The sequence below is a fragment of the Macaca thibetana genome, chromosome 13 (genome assembly GCF_024542745.1).
Source record: "Macaca thibetana thibetana isolate TM-01 chromosome 13, ASM2454274v1, whole genome shotgun sequence".
Taxonomy (NCBI): Eukaryota; Metazoa; Chordata; class Mammalia; order Primates; family Cercopithecidae; genus Macaca; species Macaca thibetana.
The window spans coordinates 103343188-103366811 of NC_065590.1; the positions used below are offsets into that span (position 1 = coordinate 103343188).

At 46.6% G+C, this 23624-nt stretch overlaps 3 protein-coding genes across 15 annotated transcripts in view; 2 read left to right on the forward strand and 1 right to left on the reverse strand.

The window, feature by feature from the left end:
• The window catches only part of ADI1 (acireductone dioxygenase 1), an 847802-nt gene that overhangs the window by 559030 nt on the left and 265148 nt on the right, over window positions 1-23624 (forward strand). The window lies entirely within an intron of this gene.
• DCDC2C (doublecortin domain containing 2C) overlaps window positions 1-23624 on the reverse strand; it is a 135929-nt gene that overhangs the window by 67657 nt on the left and 44648 nt on the right. For all 3 annotated transcript variants that reach the window (XM_050754059.1, XM_050754058.1, XM_050754057.1), the window contains exons 5-6: window positions 14034-14171; window positions 12313-12355 (exon numbers count right to left, since the gene is read on the reverse strand). In XM_050754059.1, coding sequence (XP_050610016.1) covers window positions 12313-12355; window positions 14034-14171 — 181 coding nt within the window. The remainder of the gene's footprint in view (window positions 1-12312; window positions 12356-14033; window positions 14172-23624) is intronic.
• EIPR1 (EARP complex and GARP complex interacting protein 1) overlaps window positions 4331-23624 on the forward strand; it is a 579020-nt gene continuing 559726 nt past the window's right edge. The window contains exon 1 of the mRNA XM_050754050.1: window positions 4331-4340. The gene's annotated coding sequence lies outside the window, so the exon portion shown is untranslated. The remainder of the gene's footprint in view (window positions 4341-23624) is intronic.

Consider the following 23624-nt stretch of genomic DNA (forward strand, 5'->3'; position numbering starts at 1 on the left):
TTGATCTTTGTGGAAATTAAGGTATGAAAATAGCCCTCCAACTTTATACATGCAACCACACAAAATGTTTCTACCTATTTTAAGGAGTTTTCCTATGAGCTGAAATCATGTTCTTAAGGAGAAGAAATGAGATCTTAGCAGAACTGGTCATGGAAACAGAAAACGGTATATGGTACCTATATTTTGTCAGGGGGTTGGAATTCTGAAAGTCTAGTTGATTCTTTTTAGTATCACTGAACTCTGGTTGTTGAGACACATTTTCCATAACTTTGGCCTCTAAGATAAAGACACTGTGTATGTGTGTGTGTGTGTGTGTGTGTGTGTGTCTGTGTGTGTCTGTGGGGGGGGGGGGTGTGTGCGTGTGCGCGCGCGCGCCTGTGTGTGTGTCCCATTATCTCTGGAATAGCACTCAAAGGACAATGACAAGAATACAGGACCCATCCTCATAATGAGGGCACAGAAGAAATTGTGACACAGAACACACAGCAAACAACCGCCCACGGTATGACCCAGCTCCCACTACCCTGGGGCACTGCAATGAAATACATCGCAGAGCCTCCACCCGGACCTGGAAAGTCGCCCGAAACGAAAGTAACTTTGGATGCAGCAGGATGGCTAGGCACACAGGGGGCACCATGTCATTACACCAATTTATTTCTCATCTCATACCTTATCCAAGCATACTCAGGAAATGTGAGTTTTTGCAAATACCTTATTTCTGTGAAACTGGGAGCAGCACAGGTGCAGCCTCCTGTCAAGTCTTAGCTCAAATTGTCCCTCTGCCCTGTCACTCCCAAGAGGGGTGTCCTGTCCTTTCCCTTCACACTTTAATCACAGCAGTATATGTAATCCCTAGACAATTTATTGATGATGTTTGTTGTGTTTTTGTTTCATCAGCAGAAGGTTAGAAGCCACCCAAGGGCAAGGATGTCAGTTTGTTTCTCCATTAAAGAATTCCCAGAGCCGGCCGGGCACGGTGGCTCAAGCCTGTAATCCCAGCACTTTGGGAGGCCGAGACGGGCGGATCACGAGGTCAGGAGATTGAGACCATCCTGGCTAACACGGTGAAACCCCGTCTCTACTAAAATATACAAAAAAAAAAACACTAGCCGGGCGAGGTGGCGGGCGCCTGTAGTCCCAGCTACTTGGGAGGCTGAGGCAGGAAAATGGCATAAACCCGGGAGGCAGAGCTTGCAGTGAGCTGAGATCTGGCCACTGCACTCCAGCCTGGGCGACAGAGCGAGACTCCATCTCAAAAAAAAAAAAAAAAAAAAAAGAATTCCCAGAGCCTAGAACCATGCCTGGCACATAGCAGATGCTCAGTAAATATTTGTTAACTGAACAGGTGAATAATCCTAGCACACCTGATCACTCCCCACCATTCAAACCCTTAAGGAGGTAGGCACAGCCTTGGGAAGACATCCAAACTCCTTAACCCAGCACAGTGGCATTCATGCTCCAAGACCCACCTGCCTTCCTAGTCCAAGCCATCCTTCCCTGCACCATACCTGTGCCCCCATAGCTCCCTTCTACCTGGAATTCCCTTCCTCACCTTCTTATGACGGCTCATCCTCCAAACCCCAGCTCAAGCCTTACCTCAACGGTCTCTTTGATGTGTTCCTATGACACCCTGACATAACTAACCACAGCACTAAACCAAAAGTCAGCTCTCAATATGTGCATGTGTTCAATTCAGCAAGCATACAACAGTTGCTTAGTAAATCTCTGCTAATTTAATGAACTGAGCAGGAGGATGGAAAGAAAGTAGGGAAAGAAGAGGTTGAAAGAGTTGAAAATCTGACATTTCTTCAGACAAGAAAAGGCAGGGCATTGACAGACACAGATTCTGCAGGCCAATATCTATATTAAGTACATATTTTTTCTGAACTATTTGGGAGAAGGTGTCTTACATCATACACATTTGCCTCTTAGTACTTTAGTCCTTAATACTGAAGACATGTGATCTATTTAATACTTCAGGATGTATTTCCTCACAACAGAAACATCATCTCTCACATAATCACAGACAATTGCCAAATTCAGGATATTCATCTGATATAGTATTTTCATCTATTCTACCATCCATATTCCACTTTTATAATTGTCCCAAAAATGTGCTTTATAGTATCTTTCACTTAAGAAAAGATCGGTTCAGGATTCACACCACATTTAGATGTCAGACCTCCTGAGTCTCCTTTCACCTGGAACAGCTCCTCAGACTGTCTTTCATGACCTTGGCATCTTTGAAGAATACAGGCCTGTCTTGCATTGTTTTATAGAAAGATCCAGAGTTGGCCATGTGTTAGTCCATTTTCATACTGCTATGAAGAAATACCTGAGACTGGGTAATTTATGAAGAAAAAGAGGTTTAATGGACTCACAGTTCCACAAGGTAGGGGAGGCCTCACAATCATGGCACACCTTCTCCACAAAGCAGTGCCCTGTCCTTTCCAGCTAATGCCATCTACAGGACACACAAATATGCCCGTCCCTCTCAAACTTCCCTGCCCTAAACTTTGGTGCAAACCTGAGTCTGTCCTAGTCAACCTTCAGAATAAAGCTTGTTGATGAACCTCATTTAAGTGGAAGATCTTGACTTCTTAAACAGCATAAATTACAATATGAGTTGGAAAACTCACTGAAAGAAAGCAACAAAATTTTAATTCCACGGAAAAGGGAAAACATAATCTAACCCCAAACACTACATGAGGACCTTACACATTGAATCACACCCAATCCTAGTACTGCACTTACTTTTCTTAATTTTGCTCAGTTTAGACTGTTGTTTAAACGCTGAGTCTCAAAGCAGTTCACAATACTTGGGTCAGAGGACAGCAAAGACTACATCTTCCTAGTTGCATATAATAGAGGTCAGTGACGAGAACTGATGAAGTCGATGCCTCCTCTGGTAACATTACAATTCTAATTTAGTCTACTCATGTGAACTACCACGCTAATAGACTAAACATCTGCAAAGGTTGCAATAAAGCAGGATTCAAATTTTATTCCAGTTTTCTCGTATCTGAGCAATAGCATCCTCAACAGTCACTGAGCTCTGGTGGGTGAATTCATTCATTCCCCCAGTAATCGCCTACTGAGTGTCTACAAGGTATCCAGCTGGAAAATACATGACTAAAGAGCACGGTTCTACCCCAGAGAGCGCAGGAGAGAGAAACGCACAGGCACGGTTCTACCCCGGAGAGCACAGCAGAGAGAAACGCACAGGTAGCACCAAGCGCAAGTGCCTCACTTGGTTTTGTGTCCAGCCCAAAGAGCAGAGTCCATTCTAAAGGGTAGGCTGTGAAGGATGCTGGAGTGAGCCCAAAAATGGCTTTACAGAGAAAACGGTGCTTACAGTCAGACAACGGGAACAGTCAACAGCAGGACATATATTCCAGGGAGAGAAGAAAACAGATAACAGTAAAGCGCTGTGAGACTAGAGACCCCACACAGCAGTGGTGGGACTACAGCCACCTTGGCGGGTGCTCTTGCATTGACGACACAGAGCTGGACGAGGAAACGAAAGCCTGGGTATGAGCCAGGGTCGAGGGCAAGGAGCCTTCAGTTACGGCGCTAATTAAATTTCCCTTTTAGAAAATTCCGTGACCATTCCAGGAGCCTGGCCGGCAGCGGGCCCTCCTGAGCTGGGTGACATCCCGAGCCGCACTCACCAGCACTGGGTCGTGGGACCGCCACATCAGCTGTGTGGTCTCAGGTCCCTCCAAGGTGCGATAGAATGGAGACGGTGCCTGCCCCCTGGGGCTGTGCTGGGGACCACAACACTTCAGACAGGGAGGGATCTCAGAGCCAGGCTGGCAGTTGGCCAGTGCTCATCCAAACGCCAGAATGAACCTCTGTGAGTGAGTGGAGCGGGTGAGACTTGACTCCGGACACACTGGCAGCGGTTGGGCATCAATGGTGGTCCCGGGAGGGGTGTGGAGGGGCTGTCTCAGGTGAATGAGTGGGTAGTGTGCAGACGTAACCCGAGCACTCAAGGTCCACGTCCCCTCAGGATGAAGTCCAAACTCTTGCCACCCTCCCCCAGCACTCAGCCCTTCACCCAGGCCCAGCCTGCCTCCCCATCCCCGTCCCAGGCAGCCTCACACACGCTTGCTGTTACGCAGCTTGTCAGTTCCCCCAAAGCCCTACTCTCTCCAAAACAGCTGCCTCCTCTCAGCCACCTGGAGAACTCTCCTACACATCCTCCAAGACCCAACTCAAGGGTCGTCTTATTCCCACACTGATATAATTTGGATGTTTGTCCCCGCTCAAATATCATGTTGAATTGTGATCCCCATCCTTGGAGGTGGGGCCTGGTGGGAGGGCTTTGGGCCATGGGGGTGGACCCCTTAGAGCTTGATGTTGTCCTCACAGCAGTGAGTGAGTTCTCACAAGATCAGGTGAAGCGTGTGGTACCTTCCCCCCGCCCCCGACTCTCTTTTGCTCCTGTGTTTGCCATGTGAGATGCCTGCTTCCCTTCACCTTCTGACATGATTGGAAGCTCCCTGAGACCTCCCCAGAAGCTAAGCAGATGCTATTCCCATGCTTCCTGCAGAACCGTCAGCCAATTAAATCTCTTTTCTTCATAAATTCCCCAATCTCAGATATTTCTTTATAGCAGTGTAAGAATGAATGAATACACACAGCTTCCTTCCCGAGCAGGACAAAGTGCACGGTACTCCAGATGGCTTTTGTCAGAACAACATGGATCTACAGCAGCACTTGGTTAAAAAAAAAAAAAAAAAAAGGATCAAGCAAGAAAACATGGATCAAGCAGGAATCCATGGCTTTCATGAGGAAGCACGAACCTCACATCTTACACCCACATTTCTCTCTGTCGCAAATCTCAAGCCCTCCAAAATCAATGTAAGCTCTACTTACAAAGTGGACAAGTAGCGCTTCTCAACTTCATTCATCTTTCTCCCTATTGAAAATGTTTTCAGAAAATGAACCTGAGGCATGTTGGTTTTATTTCTCCATAGTGCTTTAAAGACTATTATTTTTCTCCAGAGCCTATTTCAATTAATCCAGCTATATTTTAATGCTATTGTAAGACATTGTCTAGCTCAGGCACACAAAACGCAGCCTCCCAGGGTAATTTGGGATGAGTCAGACAGTTTGTCTAATTGAAGGACAGTAACAACCTATTTCAGAGTCAGTCCATCCTCAGGTAGGAAATGACAAATGCTAACAGCAAAAAGTTCCCATGCAAATGTCCCAGCTCCATCCCAAGTGGGTCAAGGTCTTCTATCAATGAACCAGGCCTGCTTTGAACATTTATTAAAGTGGAAGATTTGCTAACATTGAACCTGGCTGTTGCATCCTTAGGCTGTTAAAAGATGACAACAATTGCAGCCTTGACTGTTGTGAGATATTGCTCCAGCCTTGACATTATTAGCCAGCAAATGTCAATTCCAAAGCACTCATTTCACAGTGAACTTTACTGTTCAGGCCAGGTTATTAAAGTGTGGGTCTCAGTCTGGTACTGCACATGCCTCTGCAACTGTTTTCACACACACACACACGCACCTCTTTAATTTATATGCTTCATTTCCTTTTCATTATTGTTCACTACCAACGCTTGTGCTCTATGCCCAAGTGAGGATTTAATATTAATGTTCTGATTGCAGATGTGATATAAATACAATGCTTATTAACTATTTACTGATTTTTCACAGAAGCCTGTACTATAAAATATTCATTTTAATATGTGAATGCAATTTTAAACATTTATTAAATTAGCATTTCTTCTTTGGAAGGCAATAGCTATTAAAATCACAGGAAATGCAGTTCCTGTAAAACTGAATGCTATATAATAAGAGTAGCTTCATTCAATTACTTTCATTGAACTAAAAGCTCCAGTTAATTGTGCCAGACAGGACACCGGCAGACTCATAATGACATATTTTCCAATGCTCAAATATTTGAATCAAGCAATAAGTGAACTGAACCAATAGAATAATGAAGGCTATTTTCAAAGTATATTTCAGATATGCTAATGAGTAAAACTGCATTCATGATTTTTTTTGCCATTTTCTTGGGAAATGGGCTTTTTTAAATTTTACTTGAAGTTCTGGGACACACGTGCTGAACATGCAGGTTTGTTACATGTATTGTGATGGTTTGCTGCACCTATCAACACGTCATCTAGATTTTAAGCCCCACATGCATTAGGTCTTTGTCCTAATGCCCTCCCTCCCCTTTCCCCCAACCCCCCAACAGGCCCCAGTGTGTGATGTTCCCCTCCCTATGCCCATGTGTTCTCATTGTTCAACTCCCACTTACGAGTGAGAACACGCGGTGTTTGGTTTTCTGTTCCTGTGTTAGTTTGCTGAGAATGATGGTTTCCAGCTTCATCCACGTCCCTGCAAAGAACATGAACTCATTCTTTTTTATGACTGCATAGTATTCCATGGTGAACATGTGCCACATTTTCTTTATCCAGTCTATCATTGATGGGCATTTGTGTTGGTTCCAAGTCTTTGCTATTGTAAATAGTGCTGCAATAAACATATATGTGCATGTGCCTTTATAGTAGAATGATTTATAATCCTTTGGGTATATAGCCAGTAATGGGATTGCTGGGTCAACTGATAGGGAAATGGGCATTTTTAACAGTACAAATGCAAGTTCTTTTGCTAAATTAACATAAACATCTTTTCTTCTATTCAAAATGGAAACTGAGAACCAAGAGGTGAAGAGCTGTGCTCTCACATCTTTCAAACATTCTGGACAGTGCACCTCCAACAGCTTAATTTAGAACTTCATGGCCTTGGAAGGAAGTCTGATGACAGAGATCCAGGAAAAGTAAAATAAGAGGGAAGAGAGGAGGGAGTCAGCTTTCCCCAAGACCCACAGAGGCGAGGTCCAGTCAAGCCACTCGAATGTTAGGTACAGCTGAGATTCCAAGTGCAGAGGTCAGAGGCCAGATGCCTGCTCTTAAAACACTACAGCTTTGCCTTGATGGCAGCAGTTAGTTTACTAAGGAAAAATGTCATCACGCGTAGACGAGGTGTCACCTACTTCACAGACATCAGTTAGATGCGAAGGAGGCCCATCCTTCTGTTCCACAGAGAATCCACAGTGATAATCCCAGACAAACACGGAAACAGACGTGTCCTCTGCTGGACATGCAAGGAATTCGGCTTGACATCGGAAACACTTTTACGCATGGCTATCACCTCTCATGCCTCCTTTCACTCTCATGTAACAAATATGCTCGTCAAGAGCAAAGCAACTTCTCACACAAACGTGCAACCCAAAGTCCTGTTTCTTCCTCCTGCGGACCTAATCCCGGCTCCTGAATGCACTATCCTCCCACCATCCCTGGAATCCTGAGGTCGGCCTTGACTTCTCCCACGTCCTCCACAGTCATCTCGAGGTGCCACATTACTGTCTGTTATTCTCCATCTCACTTCTTTGAATCAAGATTCCGTGAATCATACTGAAAATACATAGCTATTTTATGTACCACTGAGAAAGAAAGGAAGTACTATTTAAAGCATGTCCCCGTGCTTTAATTTCCTAGAAGTTCTATTTTCTACTTACTGAAAAAGCCCTTCTAGAACCATTTAGACACCCATTTTTATGACATAGCATGCTTGTACATAAAGAAAAATGAGAAAATAACAGAAACAAATCACCTGAATACCCTCCAAGATTTTACATCCAGAGCCTGACTCTTCTGAGCCACTTTTTGACTCCGAGGCAAAGGCGTCGGTGCTTCGCACGCAGCGTGGGAAGGACGCCCCGCCCTCATCTCTGAATTGCCCCCAAGCCGCTGGCACCTGAACTGCACATCCTGGTGCTGGGGCTTTCTGCCCTGCAGAGTGGGAGGCAATCCTTTTGCACCACTCTCAGGAACACAACGCACATGAGTGTGGCTAGTTGCTTGCTGGCCACACAGCCCTGCCCTCTCAGGCGGCACACAGGTTTGCAAAGTGAATGGGCTCCTCTCTGCTCCTCTGTTGAGGGAGAACCTATTTCTCCTCCTGAAATCTAGGCTAGTTTATGATATCCTGCTGGAAGATGAGAGGCCACATGGAAGAGAACCAAAATGCTCAACAACCAGCACTAGCTGCCAGATGTGTTGGTGAGGCCAGCTTTGACATCCCAATCTAGCGAAACTTCCGCTGAACCCAGCCTCATAAGCAACCAAGGTGAAACCCGCCCAAGACTTGTGCAGCCAACCCACAGGACTAAGAGAAATCATAAACCCTTGTTGCCTGAAGTCCCTGGGTTTGGGGATGGCTTGTTATACCACGTAGTTCACTAACACTGGCAGCTGCAACTTTTTGTGTCAACCTCCCTGTCTCAGGTCCTACACAATAGCTGGTTGTCACTCTGCAAGAATAAATGGAATTGAAGAATATACTCAATCAATAGCAAATCTGCAACTTGATGTTCTACATTTAGGCCTTTAGGCATATATAATAACTTTTTGTTTCAAATCTCATAGAAAAATCATTTTGAGGATATTTTACACCCAACATGTACAGAATCAACCCTGTACACAATTGAAGACACAAATGAGCAGCTACAGCCAAGTTTCTCCATGAGCAACCAGCACCTGCAACATGGCTGCCCACAGGAGTCCTGAGACGCTGTCGACGTCAGATGCACCTGTTCCAGGGATGTTGGGATGTGGGAACACGCCCTCCATAGAATCAATGATACACAGCATCTCTCAAGTCCCACTGCTCTGCTCTACCTGTCACCTCACTGGGAATGTCACAGTTGCTCAGGACCAGCCCCTCCCTGTCTATCTTGCTCCCTTTCCAGTCCATACAATTTATTCCATCAGTAGTATTAAGTACCAAGTGGATACGGTGCATTTTACTCCCTTGCTGAAATCTGGATCCCTGCAAATAAAAATGTCTTCCTGGGGAGCCCAGCTCCCCTGACCCCCTACCTGCCCACTCTCACAATGCTTTTCCCCATGGGTATCAAGTGTTTCTTCCTGACTCCATTGGGCAGTGTTGATGGGGAGACATAGGCAGATGTGGAAGTTAAACAGCTTACAGGAGAAGCATCAATGATCTATTGCAACTGTGGAGGTGGGGAGGTTGGTGCTGGTGGAATCTGGGGTGATTTAATTACCAAGATTTAAGTTACTGAGCAGGAGGGCTGGATGAGGTCTGCTAGGGTTACTCTCATGCTTATTGACACTCTGCCTTCTCCAATCGTGGAAACTTACACTCCACTCATCTTTGTGTCTCTAGTGCTAGCGGAGTGTGCTTAGCAGGCTGCCAACACCTCACCACGGCCTCATGGATGACCAGATGAATCAACAAGTACCCCTTTCAGGCCTGATATCCTGTGGGTCACAAGTTCCAGGTCATGTTTGCGATATGTTCATTGAAGAATCAAGAAAGACTTTCTGCTTTGTATTCTAGATACTTGTTTTTAAGCTTGCAAATTTAAAAGAAAATCCAGCATCCAATTTTAAAGAAAGCTGATACTTGGATTGGCTGATGTCATTAGAATGTGCACACCACCAAGGGTCCCAACAGCCCCCCTATTCCACAAGGTAATATCTTAATGAAAGAGCACTCCTGTATTTTTTTTAATTTTGTACCTTCTTTTCCAAAAAGATGTTGTGGCAATTCACACAGAAAATCGATAAAAGAGGTTTAACAAGTTAGAAATGGAAAACCTGGGGCAAGCAAGTAAAGAAACAAACACATTTATCATAAATGGCTAAGTTGCTGTGAATCATCATAAATTCTAGCCTCAGAGAAGTCCTGTGTGTGGAATTCTTTTCATTCTTAGAAATACACCCACTCTTCAAAATGAGGCCAAAAAATTTAATGCTGAGTTTTAAGATAACACATCTTTACAGGTGTAGACCTTTATATAAGGGACAATGAATAGAGTAAGGCATATCATTTTTGTAATCTCAATGATCATCCTTCATTCATCCATCCAACAAACAGCTAATATTAAAATGTGTTTCTTAGAGAAAGAAAATCCAAAATAAATAAGGCTATCATTCAACTCAAGAAGCTACAAAAAATAACAAGAGTCAATTCAGAAGAAAAGTCTTGGCAATAAAAGCCAGAGAAGGACAACATGAGAAAGAAGTCAGACAGGCTAAGCTCACTCATGAGCAGACATGCAGAAATCTCCAATAAAATCTGGCAAAACATATTCAGAAAAACATTTTTTAAAACATCAGGCTTAATCAGTGAATGAAGTTGGATAAGGACCGTGGTCGTGAACTCGGCGTGAACACTCGGGTCAGCAGTGTCGTTATTTCCAGCAACACCACACTGCATTAGTGCAAGTGCAGAGGAAGTGCAGGCTGGGCTCACCCAGGGCTGGACACTTGCCAGGTGCACACCGTGGCTGACGGGTGAGAAAGTCAAACCTATCTGCAGAAGAGTGATTAAAAATGGCAATCATGAAATCTGAGCTGCAACAGCAGAAAAGCAAAGCCCAGGGCTACCTGTTAAGTTACTGGGAAAGAACAGATAAGGACAATACGGACCCTCAAAGCCAGCGTGTCACAGTAGGGAGGGGACTTCAGCCAATGAGCCAGGCAGACAGGCACTGGAAAGAGTACACGTTCAACAGCTTTGTCGAATAAATATTAATGTCAAAAGAACCACTAAAAGTCAGTTTTCGTAGGATGATCAGGGATAGAGGAGGATCACGTAAACAGTTACAAGGACTGGTAAGCCCCTCTAGGACCCAGCTTCTGCAAACCTTCCTAGTCCTGGATCCTGATACCTCCTTGTCATCCTTCCTCATGTTTTATGCTGCAACTTCAAACTGTGTGATCAGCACACACACACACACACACACATATGCATCCATACACATAGGTACACAGGCATCCACAAACACAAATAAATGCATCTACACACACACGTGCATCCATATACACAGATGTAACCATATGAATACCCATGCATGCATCCATACAAACATATGCCTCTGTACACGTGCATATGCATCCATACACACATGTGCATGTGAATACATACATACACATATATGTATTCATATGCACGTGTGCACACACACATCATACACATGCATCCATTCATACACATATGTACTCATGCACATATGCACACATATGCATCCATACACACACCTCCAAACATATTTATACAACACATATGCATCCATACACACATCCATACAACATATGCATGCAACATATCCATACAACATATATGCATCCATACACACATCCACACACATATGCATCCATATGTACACACGCATGTAGTCATATGCACACACATGCATCCATACACACACATGCATCTATACATACACATATGTACTCATGCACACATGCACACATATGCATCCATACACATACACCTCTAAACATACATATTTATATGCCAACACATATGCATCCATTAACACAGGCATACACACATATGCATCCATATGTATACACACGTCATGTGCACACACATACGTCCCTACACATACATATGCACATCCATGTGCATTCATACACACATGTACTCCAATGCACACATGCACATATGCCTCCATACACACACATGCATTCATACATACACATGCATGCCTCCATAAACACTTATGTATTTAAAAATACATATGTGCATCCATACATACACATGCACCTATAACACATGCATATACACATATGCATCTATACATGCACGTGCACCTATACACACATGTATTCATATGCACACACATGCATCCACACATACACATGCATCCATGTACACATACATATGCATCCATTCACACATATGTATTCATATGCACTCACACACACATACGCATCCATACACACATGCCTCCACACACATGTATTTATACACACACATGCACCCGTACATACATGCACATATGTATTCACACACATATGTATTCACACACATATGTATTCACACACATGTGCATGCAGTGAGCTGCTTCTCCCACTGCTGCCTTACTGTCACATCTGCCTGGAATGTCCTCCTCCCACCCCCATGCCAGAGCCCACTGCCACTCATGCCAAGCTTGAATCAGTTACTCTCCTCCCTGTCCCATAAAAGTTCAAATATACTTTTGTCTTCACATCTGCTGGGTTGCATTATAAAATACCTGTGTGTGCCTCTCAGCTCTGGACTCTGTGTTCCAAACATAAACTTCCTCTCCTATTCACACCATTCTCAGAAGTGCACCTGATTTTTCTTTATAAGCCTGGCACTGATGCTGGCCCAGAAAGCTCTGTTTACAGCTTGGGCCCTCACCCTGCACTGTGCCCTTCTTAATGCCAGAAGACGCCAGAATCAGAAACAAGTTACTTACTTGTTTTTAAAAGTTACTTACTTTTTTCTTTCTCTGTGAGTTTTTTTCAACATTCGCATATCTTCTGCAAGACAAAAGATGTTGAACTTGAAATGTAAAGCCCGGCCCTAAGTTGTCTCTATAAAATGCAGTCTGCAGCCTTGTCCTTAGGAGAGAAGTAACCACGAGGAGGAGCAAGCTGTCCACAGAGGACACGGCTCATGGCAACAATGATTTCCCAGCCTCAGGAGCAGAAAATGCCCCAGGAATCTGTTCAATTTCCTTCCTGGAGATCAGATGGCCCATCCTCCTTCTACCACAGCAAAGAGTCCGTGTCCACCGGCTGCCTTTGCAAGTGCACACATCCCATTTCTAATTCCTCTTTAGTGAGGCTTTCTCCAATAGCTGCTACTCAAATTTGGAAATGCTTGTACCCCAGGATTCTCTGCAAATTCAGAGCACCTCCTTGGTCTATTCTGTGTAAGTCACACGAACTTCAGTCTCTAAGCGACTGCATGTGGCCTCCTGTTGACCCTTAAGCTCAACAACTTTGGCGAAGAGGAAAGATATTTAAGCCAGTCAGACTCAGTCAGGGATTCCCAATGAACAGACAGTGGCAAAAAGCAAAACACTTTAAGAGACGGGAAACACGTGGGGGGCAGGTAGAAAGAATGACTCAGCTCCACAGCCCCATGGTGTTCCTCCTCACTGTGCTATCAGGACTGTTAGCACGAATTAAGTCAATAAAATCAAGAAACATCCACGTGTGCCAGGCATGCAGGTGGGACTCTAATCTAACCATCTGCCTGGATATCAAACTGCTGTGGGGTCATCCTTGGTAGACAGGACAAAAGGAGCCTTTCTCTGCCTTGAGGTACAAACCCTAGCAGCACGTGAACCAGAACGGGAGGAGGCCATCCCGGATGCTGCACCCTCAGTGGAGGTTCAAGCTCTCCAAATGCAGAAGGCGCTCATGCCACAAAACCTAAAGGGTAGAGGAAGGCTGGCCACCTGCATGGTGTTCAAACCATCTGTCCTGCTCCACAATTAGATGAAAAATGGCAGCTTTTTTTCTTTGCTCAAGATAATGATCACTGAAAACTTGATGAAGAGCTAGCTCCAGGAAGATTCCTAGTAAGCCCTCAAGTCGTGTCCTACACAAAATGCATTTCAAACACACCCGTCAGGGCTAAACAATTAAGGATGAAGAATCCCACAGATGGGCTTCGGAACTACCCGTCTCAGTACCCTTCAGCTCCCTCCTGGTCACTGCTTTGTGTCCGTAAACACACACACAGTGAGGCACCCGCTTAGCCATGCTCAGGATTACTACAAAAATCATGGCTTTCTTCACCAAGAGAGATGGACATCCAGCACAAATTGTGTATTTTAGATATGGGAAAGCAAGCCAAATTAAGAAAACAAAGTATCATGCTGGGTGCATCATGGGCAGGCCTAACTGTGCCTAGCATTAGCTCTGAAGCTGTATCGCACATTTCAATTCTTGATCTCTAAGACTCCTGGTATCCCAGAGAAAAGCAGTGGACTCCGTGTAGATCTTGCTGTCCTTGTGAATACATCATACAAGAGCAGTTCCCCCACGCCTCATTTTTTAAAATCTAAAATTGTATCATATATAAGAATATTACATTTCACTACTGAAAAGTAACCAATAGCTGAACTGGACCTATTTGGGAGAGATACTTGGGAAAAGGCTAATTTTTTCCCAAAACTCAACAAAGAAAGGTACAAAGCATGCTCACTGTTGGACCTCACTGGGCACCCTTGGAGACTTCCAGTAAGGAAAATATTTGAAGGTCTCCAGTCCCGCAGCAACATAAAAGTGATTGTCTTGCAAATCCTTTGAGTCGCCCAAAAGATGCCCATTCATTGTAAATAATCTGTAAAAACAGAAAGAAGAAATGGGATAGAGACTTGAGGACCAGTAGCAAGTATTTGTGCCTACACTACGACTAGTGCACAGACTGCTGGACAAACAGTGCTCATCATAAGCAAGTGGTATCCAAACGGGCCAATTAAACCCGACGGGAGCTGCTCTTCCAGGATTAGACTTGCTTTCCACTTTTAGATTTTTTAATTAAAGTATATTTTTAATTATATACAAGTGCTCAGAGGCTCTTGAGAACATGTTACACTCTTGGTTAGTGTTCAATTAATTTTAACTAATAACAGCTAAAATTAATACAAATTGGCCCATATTGTTAGAACAATACTTGGAAAACAAACCAGGATTTATTAGCAAATAATATGCATTTGTATAAGCACCAAAAGACTAATATTAGTTTCCTTTTTACTCAGTAATCCTTTTCGGCAGGTACTCCTTCACTAGTTTATTTAGAAATGATTCCATTAATTCAATGCTGAGCCTCCATATGCATAAGACGATGAGGTAGGCAATGCATTGATAAAAATAAGCATAAGAAAGTCTCTACCTCCCCAAAGTCATATGAAACCATAAAACAGAAGCACACAAAAGCCCACAAAGCTAAATATGACAAGAGAAGTGCAAACGGTTGGGGTCCAAGAGGAGAAAGGCTGAGCCCAGTTGCAGGCTTCACAGAGCTGGAGGAATTTGCAATGGGGTCGGGAGGGTGAGTGGGATTTCATCACTACAGACGGGATGAAGCCATCTCGGCAGGAGGGTGCTGTGCACAAAGTCAGACGCCAGGGTGGGGAGGGGAGCTGACAGTCACTGAGGGTGAGGTGCAGGCACAGCCGTGAATGCGCAGGACAGGGGCGGTTTCCAAAGGGCCTTGAATTCCGGGGAGGAGCATTTATCATTAATTGCATCGGAACGAAGATTTCCAAGGAAGAGGGGATAAGGGCTATGTTTTAGCACTAGTGAGCGGGCAGCTGTGGCCAGGACGTGACTGAGGAAGAATTGCCCCTGTGGGAGGAGGCTCAGAGCTTCTGCAAGAGCCTGAGATGAAGGAATGAATCAGGGCAGGAAATGCAGGGGCAGAACAAGAGAAGAAATGCAGGGGGCATGGAAAGGAGGAATCTACAGAACCTATCCCTCCGCAGAGCTGGGCGTCAGAGCTGCCCAGAAGGCTAGCTTCAGAGTGCTGGGCCCCACCGCAGAGCTCCCAGCTCAGGAGGCCTGGAAAAGGCCTGTGTGTGGCATTTCTAACAAGCTCCTGGCTGACACACTGCTGATGCTCCTGGACCCCATCCCGAGAGCCGCTGCCTGAGACTGACCCTAGAGGCATCAAGACGGGAACCTGGGAGAGGCATGGCGGAGCTGCACCTGGGGGCCCGCCTGGAACGGAGGCTTCCATGATAAACCCAATGCTTGGAATTCTGTTCTCCTCCCGCCGGGACCTGGGGACAGTCAGTCCCCTCTGGTGACTTGGACAGCCAGTGCCAGAATCCCCAGGAGTAAATCAGGAACATGCAGAAGCCTCACCAGGGAAGTGGGGGACTGACGGTGGTCCTAAGGAGAGGGCGTCCCCAAAGCGACTGCTCCCGGGGGCCAAACAGCAAGGCTCTGAAGGGTGGGAACAGACGAACCAAGAATTCACACACAAATATGCAAAATAACATCAAAGCGATGGCAGATATTCCCAGCATGAAACAAGAATATGAAACCATAACACAGAAGCAAGTAGAAATACTGATGTGAAACTCAAGTCGTGGAAAGAAAGATCACAATAGGGGTGAATCGTAGAATGGACATGGAGGAGGTGCAAGCTGCTGTTTGGAGGTAAAACTGAGGAATGCCCTTAGAGGAAAGGAGGGAGGAAGAAAGAAACAGGATCCGCAAAAGAAGAGCTAAGAAATGAGGGTGAGCAGACGTGCCAACACCAGCGACAAGAATTCCAAAAGGAAGTTACAGTAAGAGTGGAAGGAGAAAATATGTATAGAAATCATGAAAACTAATTTCCCGGAATTGAGGAAAGAGGACAAGCCACAGGTAAAAGAGTCCACAGATGTCAAAGAACAGAAAGTACAGGAAAACTCGCCGGCAGACACCTGGGTGTGACACCCAAGGTCACAGACGGCATCCTCAAGGCGCTGGGGAGGAAGACCTGGCCGCACCGCCTGGCAGGACAGGACTGACTGAGGCCTTTTGGCAGCAACACAGACAGGAAAGACGCTGATATTTTCAGAATCTAGAAGGAAAGAACAGTAAAGCCAGCCAGACCCTCAGGTAAACACAAGGGACGAGATAAAAATGTCCTCAGGCTTACAAGGCCTCAGGAGATTTGCCACACAGAGACCCACGCCAAGAACATTTTTAGAAGACGTGGTTAAACAAGAGGGACAGCGAATCCAGGAGTTGCTATGAGAATGGTGTGAAGTAAAGGTGACCAAATATAAGGACCAATTTGCTTTGTCTTTTTTAAAAAAGCTAAGATCAAATAAAACATATTCATCATAACCCAAACTTCAAATTCTCGATCATAGCCATGAGATAGGGGATGCTGAGGGGAGCCAAGGGACATAAAATTGTGCTTATGTTCTTGGCTGGGGACAGCGAACACGCAGAAATCAATCAGCTCAGAATCTCCAAGGCTTGGTGACTGGCAGATGAGGGAGAAGATGTGTGCAGTGTCCAGCATGGGTCCAGGGATTCTGGGTGCCCAGGAGAATGATGGAGCCGGGAACAGGCAGAGGAAGGCAAGGAGTAGGGCTGATGGCTTGCAGTGGAGGCGGGTAGAGGGGAAAATGAGCTGTCAGCAACTGGGTAACGGTAAAAAATGCACCTGAAAAAACTCAACTGGAATGTCTCCGCATAAACCAAAGGCATTTCAGGTTTTCCTTCCAGCAGCAGGGGCCTTGCAGGAATGAAGCTGGTTGTTTTTACGTTCATTTGTTTGCTTCTAGGAAGTTGTGTTCTTTTCATTCAGGGATGGAACCACAGATACCAAAGAAGAGGACTCTGGGTGGCTCAATGCAAGACTCGGGAGGTGCCCGCTGAGTGAGACAGAGCCATGGCCACCAAACTGTGGTTTAAACCCTACAGGGCCAACAGGACACCTGGCCGCCCACACACTGGAGGAACAAACGGTTCAGGCATGCTCCCCTCGGACTCTTCCCTAAACTCATCTCGGCCTCATTTTCTTCTAAGAGAGGTACAAAGTCTACTCACAGGGTGAAGGGTAAGTAGAAATTCCTCAGTGGGATAAGACAGGAAGGAAGTTCCAGATAGAAAATGACACATCCATCCATGTGAAAATGTGAGCCTGTATGTGATGTTCAGATTACACCTACACAGACATACAAATGTGAGCTGGGAACACACACAGAGAACAGCGGCTTTTACTGAAGTGTGAGTCTCACAGAAATGAATAGCAAGAATGTGGATATCAAATGAGATCATGCACATAAATCAAAGTGTTTTGCATCATAAAATGCTAAGCACTAGGTATTTCGATTATTACTTGTATCAGAAAATCTGAGGACTAAATGAAACAGCCATTTGCAAAATTGTTTTGTAAATTGGAAAACATTACAAAAATGTCTATTAAATTATTTTTAATGAACCTTAAAGATTGGGGATATAGTAGGAAATGTAAATATCTCTAAATCCTTTACCAATAAACAGCCAATTTGGCTGTTTTCCCAAAATAAAGGTACAGTCTATCTCACAGGAATTTTAAAATATTTATGTTTAACGAGCTTCAAGACCATGTAGTGATTAAAAGACAGACCTGACTTTCAGCTAAGGCTTCAAAATCTCTGGAAGCAGGGTCTCACTGGGCACCCTGAACCCTGGACTCCGAGTCCATGAGTCTCAGCTGTTAGTTCAGCTAGTTTCCTCACTATTAAGGGACTAAAAAATATATATATATTTATCAGACAGGTTCCCAAACTTTAAGGGGCTTAAAATATAGTGGAGAAGAGATGACAAGTCCACAAATAACCACAGTCCAAGGTTGATGGGCTATTTATCAGGAAGCTGAACCCAGGACTCAGTCTTCAGGTCTCTCCTCCAACACTAACTCCATCCCACCCAGCACCTCAACCGCCAATACCATCCACAACACTCAGACCGTGTGTCGTTTCTCCAGCCTGACCTCTTCCCTGACTTCACACTCACATATCCAGCCTGGCACATCCCCACTCTGACGTCCAATATACCTCGCCAACTGGACACATCCAAAAATTCATTCTGAACTCCCCCAAAACCTGTTCCTCCTCCCACTTCCCCTTCTCAGGAATGGTACCGACAGTCACCCAGCTGCTCTGATCAGAAGGCTGGGAGTCTTCCTCCTTTCTCCCTCCTCTCCCCTCCCGTGTTGCCTCCCCCATCACACACTCCCCACCCCCACCCCACCCCCACCTCTAGCTCACTCTTCCTGCATGAGGTTGATCAGCAAGCCCCATCACCTACAGTAACGGAGCCAGAGCCTGCCTGCCTTGGCCCCGGCCACTGTGGTCTCCCCGGGATCACCTGCAGGAGCCTCTAAACGGGATCACCTGCAGGAGCCTCTAAACAAGTTTTCCATCCCACCCCGTAGTCAGGTGACGACACTCCTTGCTCAGAACCCGCCAATGGATTCCCACCACACTCACTGCCCAAGCCTCTCAGCGAGGTCTACAAGCCAGTCTTCACTCCCGGACTCAGCAGCTCCCGCCCTCCCTCACCAGGCACTGCCCTGCCACCGGTGGCTTCCCACCACAGAGCCTGTGCGCCTGAGGGTCCCTCTGATCGGGACGATCTCCATCCAGATCACGATGCGTTTTACTTCTCTGTGCCATTCAGATGTGTTCTCAAATGTCACCTCCTCAGAGAAGCCTGCCCTGACCAGCCCAGTCACTCACCCCAAGCCCGGCCCTGCTTCATTCCTGTGTGCCACCCTTCGCGGGGCATTCATCAGGGATCTGCTCCTGAGCGTGCATCTGTCGTCTCTCCACTAGACAACGTCTGCCCTGCGAGGACCATACTCACCCCATCCCCATAGGGCTTAGACGGAAACCCCTCAAGCGCTCAATAAATATTTGTTGAATCGATCAACAAATAAAGAAAGGTTCAGTATGTGGTGCAGCCAAAGACTTCACTTCTACTTTGAGATGGGCGAGGTCAGGCCACACCCAGCGTGTCCAGTGTGTGCCCTGCACCTTGCACCTACGCTGGGATGGGGCTACTGCCTGGGCCAGGAAGATGCACAGGACACGCTGTGCTGAGCCAGAAGTGACATCCACTGGGGCAAGCAGCTGCCACTAACAGTGGTGGCCAGGCTGCTCCATGACAATGGTCCGCTTCGCCTCCCTCAGACCTCTCACTGCCTCTGGGGTGGGGGCCTCTCTCTTTCCTAATCAGGCTAGTCAAGACCAGCAAACTCAAGTTCATGGGTCACCATGGTCTCTCCAGAATGACTGTCACCTAAATCACGGATGCTGATGTTCAAAACACCTGCAAGTGGATAAGGGACAGCTGTGCCCATGACACAGGGCAGCATGACTGACGCTGAGCCCTGCACAGAAACCGAGGCGGGAAGCCCCTGTCTCAGAGGGGCCAGGGGCCAGCTCACAGGTGTGGGCCACGGGAACACACGTGCATGTGCTGTGTACATGTATGTCCCGCCCTGGCATTAATCATTAGCTCTTAAAACATCGTAAAACTCTGCATGTAGCCACCAGGGCCATCTGTAAGTGCTGCAGCCCTGGGTATCCACACCTGTCTCCCAGCATTTTCCAAAAAGTTTCACTACGGCCAGGCCCTGCTTCCCTCAGGGCCCTCACGCCTCCTCGCTCCTACGGCAGGCCATTGTCCACACAGTCCCCCCACCCCAGAACACCTCTGTTACTTCCATTACCCATTTCTTAAGAACCCAGGACAGACCCTCCTTCAACTCCCAGCTGCGTGGGCCTTCTGCTCTGAGAACTCTCACGGAGCTCAAGGTCCTCCTCTGTCTCACTGGCCAGGCCCCAGCACTGCCTCTGACTGCAGTGCAACTGTTTCCCTTAGGGGATCCATCTCCCAGCAAGGCTGTGCGATCCTGAGTGTCAAGGAGCATGTTCTTGCAGATGTTTTATCACCTCCCAGCTCCTAGAATAGTGTGCAGTGCAGAGTATACACTCAACGAACAGTGGGAAACTGAAAACGGACAGTGGAGATCATTCCACTTCAGTCTCAGAGAAATTCACAAGAATAGCTCATCACCTTTTCCTTCCAGCAGGTGGCATGGGAAGAATTTTCAGAACTGTTGACCTCAGGCAACTTGCCCTCTTTCACCCTCCATGGCCCCCACTCCATGCTAAACATCATTCCTTTCTTAGAGTGGGTCGTGCTGGTCCCCACCCACTCCCACTCTCCCTGGCCAGGGCCTGGCCTAGGTGAGGCACAAGAGGCCCACAGGGTGCTGATGTGAGAAGGTACCCTCCTGCCCCAACTCCTCCAGGTCCTCCAGTTCTTACAGCACGCATCTCTTCTGGGAGGTCTCTCAGTCTGGGCTCCCCCAGCGGTGTGCTTCCTCTCACGAACATGCTGCCCTCGCCGTGACTGCTCACGTGACATGTTTCCTCTCTGCTGGGCTGCACTGGGGCTGAGGACCGAGCCTGTTCTGCTCACGGCTGCATCCCTGGTGTTCAGCCTCTACAAGCACCTTTTCCCAACCGAGATCAGCAATCGTCTCGCATAGAGACTTACAGAATTTCACTTAAGTATTTCTCTGGGCTGTTTGGATGCATTATGCCAAAAGTTCAAACTATCCAATAAATCAAGGAATTTTAATACACTACAAATAATTAGCCTGGGCAACATGGCAAGACCTCATCACTACCAAAAAAAAAAAAAATTAGTCATGAATGGTGGCTTATACCTGTAGTCCCAACTACCCAGGAGGCTAAGGTGGGAGGATCCTCTTAGCCCAGGAGGTCAAGACTGCAGTGAGCTGTGACTGCGCCACTGCACTGAGCCCGGGCAACAGAGTCTCCTAAAAAAAGAACAGGCTTAGTTTCTAACCCACACAAGGAAAAGGTGTGACGGAAATCTCAGCTGAATCATATTGGCATTATCTAAAGGATGATAAATACAGAGAAATATAAATAATTTCTCAAATGCATGAGAAACAGTAGCTGTAGTTCCCATTCAAAAGTAACACGCACATTGATTTTTTTAACTCTGTTAATGTGCATATTGCTTCACTCCTTCAAGCTTAACATTTGTACTTTCTAAGCATTTCCTTTATTTCTAAGCTCTGCACTTTTTCTAAACCCAACCATAAAAAACTAATTTAAGTCCAGGAAAAAAAAATGAGCTTATTGATCTAATGTCTTTTTTACTCTTTAAATATTCTATTCCCTTCCTTACTTCTACCATACAAGAATTTTCTCTGCTACTTTCACTACTATCATTTTGCATGTGATACTTAAGATTTATTCCAAGGCTGGGTGCAGTGGCTCATGCCGGTAATCCCAGCACTTTGGGAGGCCGAGGCGGGCAGATTACCTGAGGTCAGGAGTTCAAGAGCAGCCTGGCCAACATGGCGAAAACTCCTCTCTACTAAAAGTACAAAAATTAGCCAGGCATGGTAGCAGGCGCCTGTAATCCCAGGTACTCCGGAGGCTGAAAGAGGAGAATTACTTGAACCTGGGAGGTTGAGGTTGCAGTGAGCCAAGATTGTGCCATTGCACTCCAGCCTGGGCAACAGAGCAAGTCTAAAAAAAAAATAAGTAAATAATAAAAAATAGATTTCTTCCGCTATCGTTTCTGGCTTCTCCTAGAATTATACACAAGTCTATCTACTGCACAGAGCCTTATTTCTTTGAGAATAATATACTAATATTTATAGCTGCATTCTGGGAGTATGGAGGTATTCCCGGTACAGATTTGTGCACAAGCATCTAACTTCCACCTGCTCGTCGCCACTGCCATGAGGTTACTCATCGCTCCACTGCTCTAAACGGCTCAACAGTTTACATCCTACTCAAAAGTGGACATCAGTTTTCATTGATGGTATCACAACTGTTGACTGCAAATCACTCTTGAATGTTTTTAATCTACCCCCATGGGAGAGTTAAATGACAAAAGCATAAGGCAGGATTAACTGTTTCTGCTCCTCCTCCACAGCAGCTACCATCAGGGGACCATCGCTGCCCACGGCAGGCTCCTCCTAACTCTTCTTGCTGCACGGCGTTTTCCCACTTCTCAGCCTGGAAGATCTTCATCTCCCCTGCGCCTTCTCAGCCCCTCCCAGGGCAGTCCTTCACACCTCATTATCGCCCAGAAGCGTCCCCAGGTGGATGTCTCAACCTTGCCTCTGCAGCCTCTTGACCTCCCGGCCTCCCACTCTCCCACTTCACCTTTCTCTAATCTGCACCAACAGCCAGACCCTGGGCCTGACACCACCCAACTGGCTCTGGCTTCACGTCCACGCCAGCAATGGCTTCGCCTGCTGCGACATGAGCCCCCATCCCTGCCTGTCCCTCCCTGCCCTCACCTCGTGGACCAATCGCCCATCTGCCTTCTCCTCTCTCGTCCCCAGCTTCTGAGTGCCCCAGAGTACATGTAACTGCAGGCTGGTTCCGCTACAGATCTTCAGCGCGCAGTCCAGCAGGGCCCTCAACCCTGCTCGGCAACCCTCCCACTCCGTGTCCCTCCCGCTGCCCCATTCTCCTTCTGTCCATTCGCAAGACACAGCCTTCTCCCTTTTTAGAGTCCATTAGGCATTAATTTGCCACCTTCCTTCCCTCCTACCTTAAAGCTTTCCGTACTTGCACCATCCTCACCTCCACCCCTGCCTTGCAGGAAGGGTGGCTCCCCCACCTCGCACGGCTTATGCATCCACCCATCCTCCAGGTCACACCCTCTTCCACCTGCTCAGGGTCTGGCTCCTATGCCCCTCCTTCCTCCACCTTCTCCCTCGGGAGAGAGGTGTGCTCAGGCCCCTCGTGTTCAGCGGTGACCATGTCATTGCTCTGAGCCCCTCAAGCCACAATCCCGCATCACCCTTCTCTCCCTGTTTCACAGACATGTACCCCCTACACTCCCATCTCTGCTTTCTCACCCACCACTCCAGCCTGCCCACAGGACCTGGCTTCCATCTCACAGTGTCGGTGGCCACCTGCTAAGTGCAGGCAGAGAGCGCATTCTAGATCTCGTCTCCCTGGCCTCAGCTGTGGTGTTCGCTGGAAGCTAATCCAGCCCAGGCATCCAGGTTGTGCCTTCCTGGGCCGCTGCCTCCACTCTGGAGTCTGCAGCTCTTCTGCATGCCCCTCTGTGGCTTCCCTTTATCTCCCACTCCAAACTACCCCCAAGAACTCCACCCCCAGCTAGTTGGCAGATCCAGGACTGGGAACAGGCAGAGGGCCAGGAGTCCATAGCCACAGAACACGAGGCAAAAAGAATTCAAGAAACCGCATCCGGGGCAAAGGCAGGATCAAGT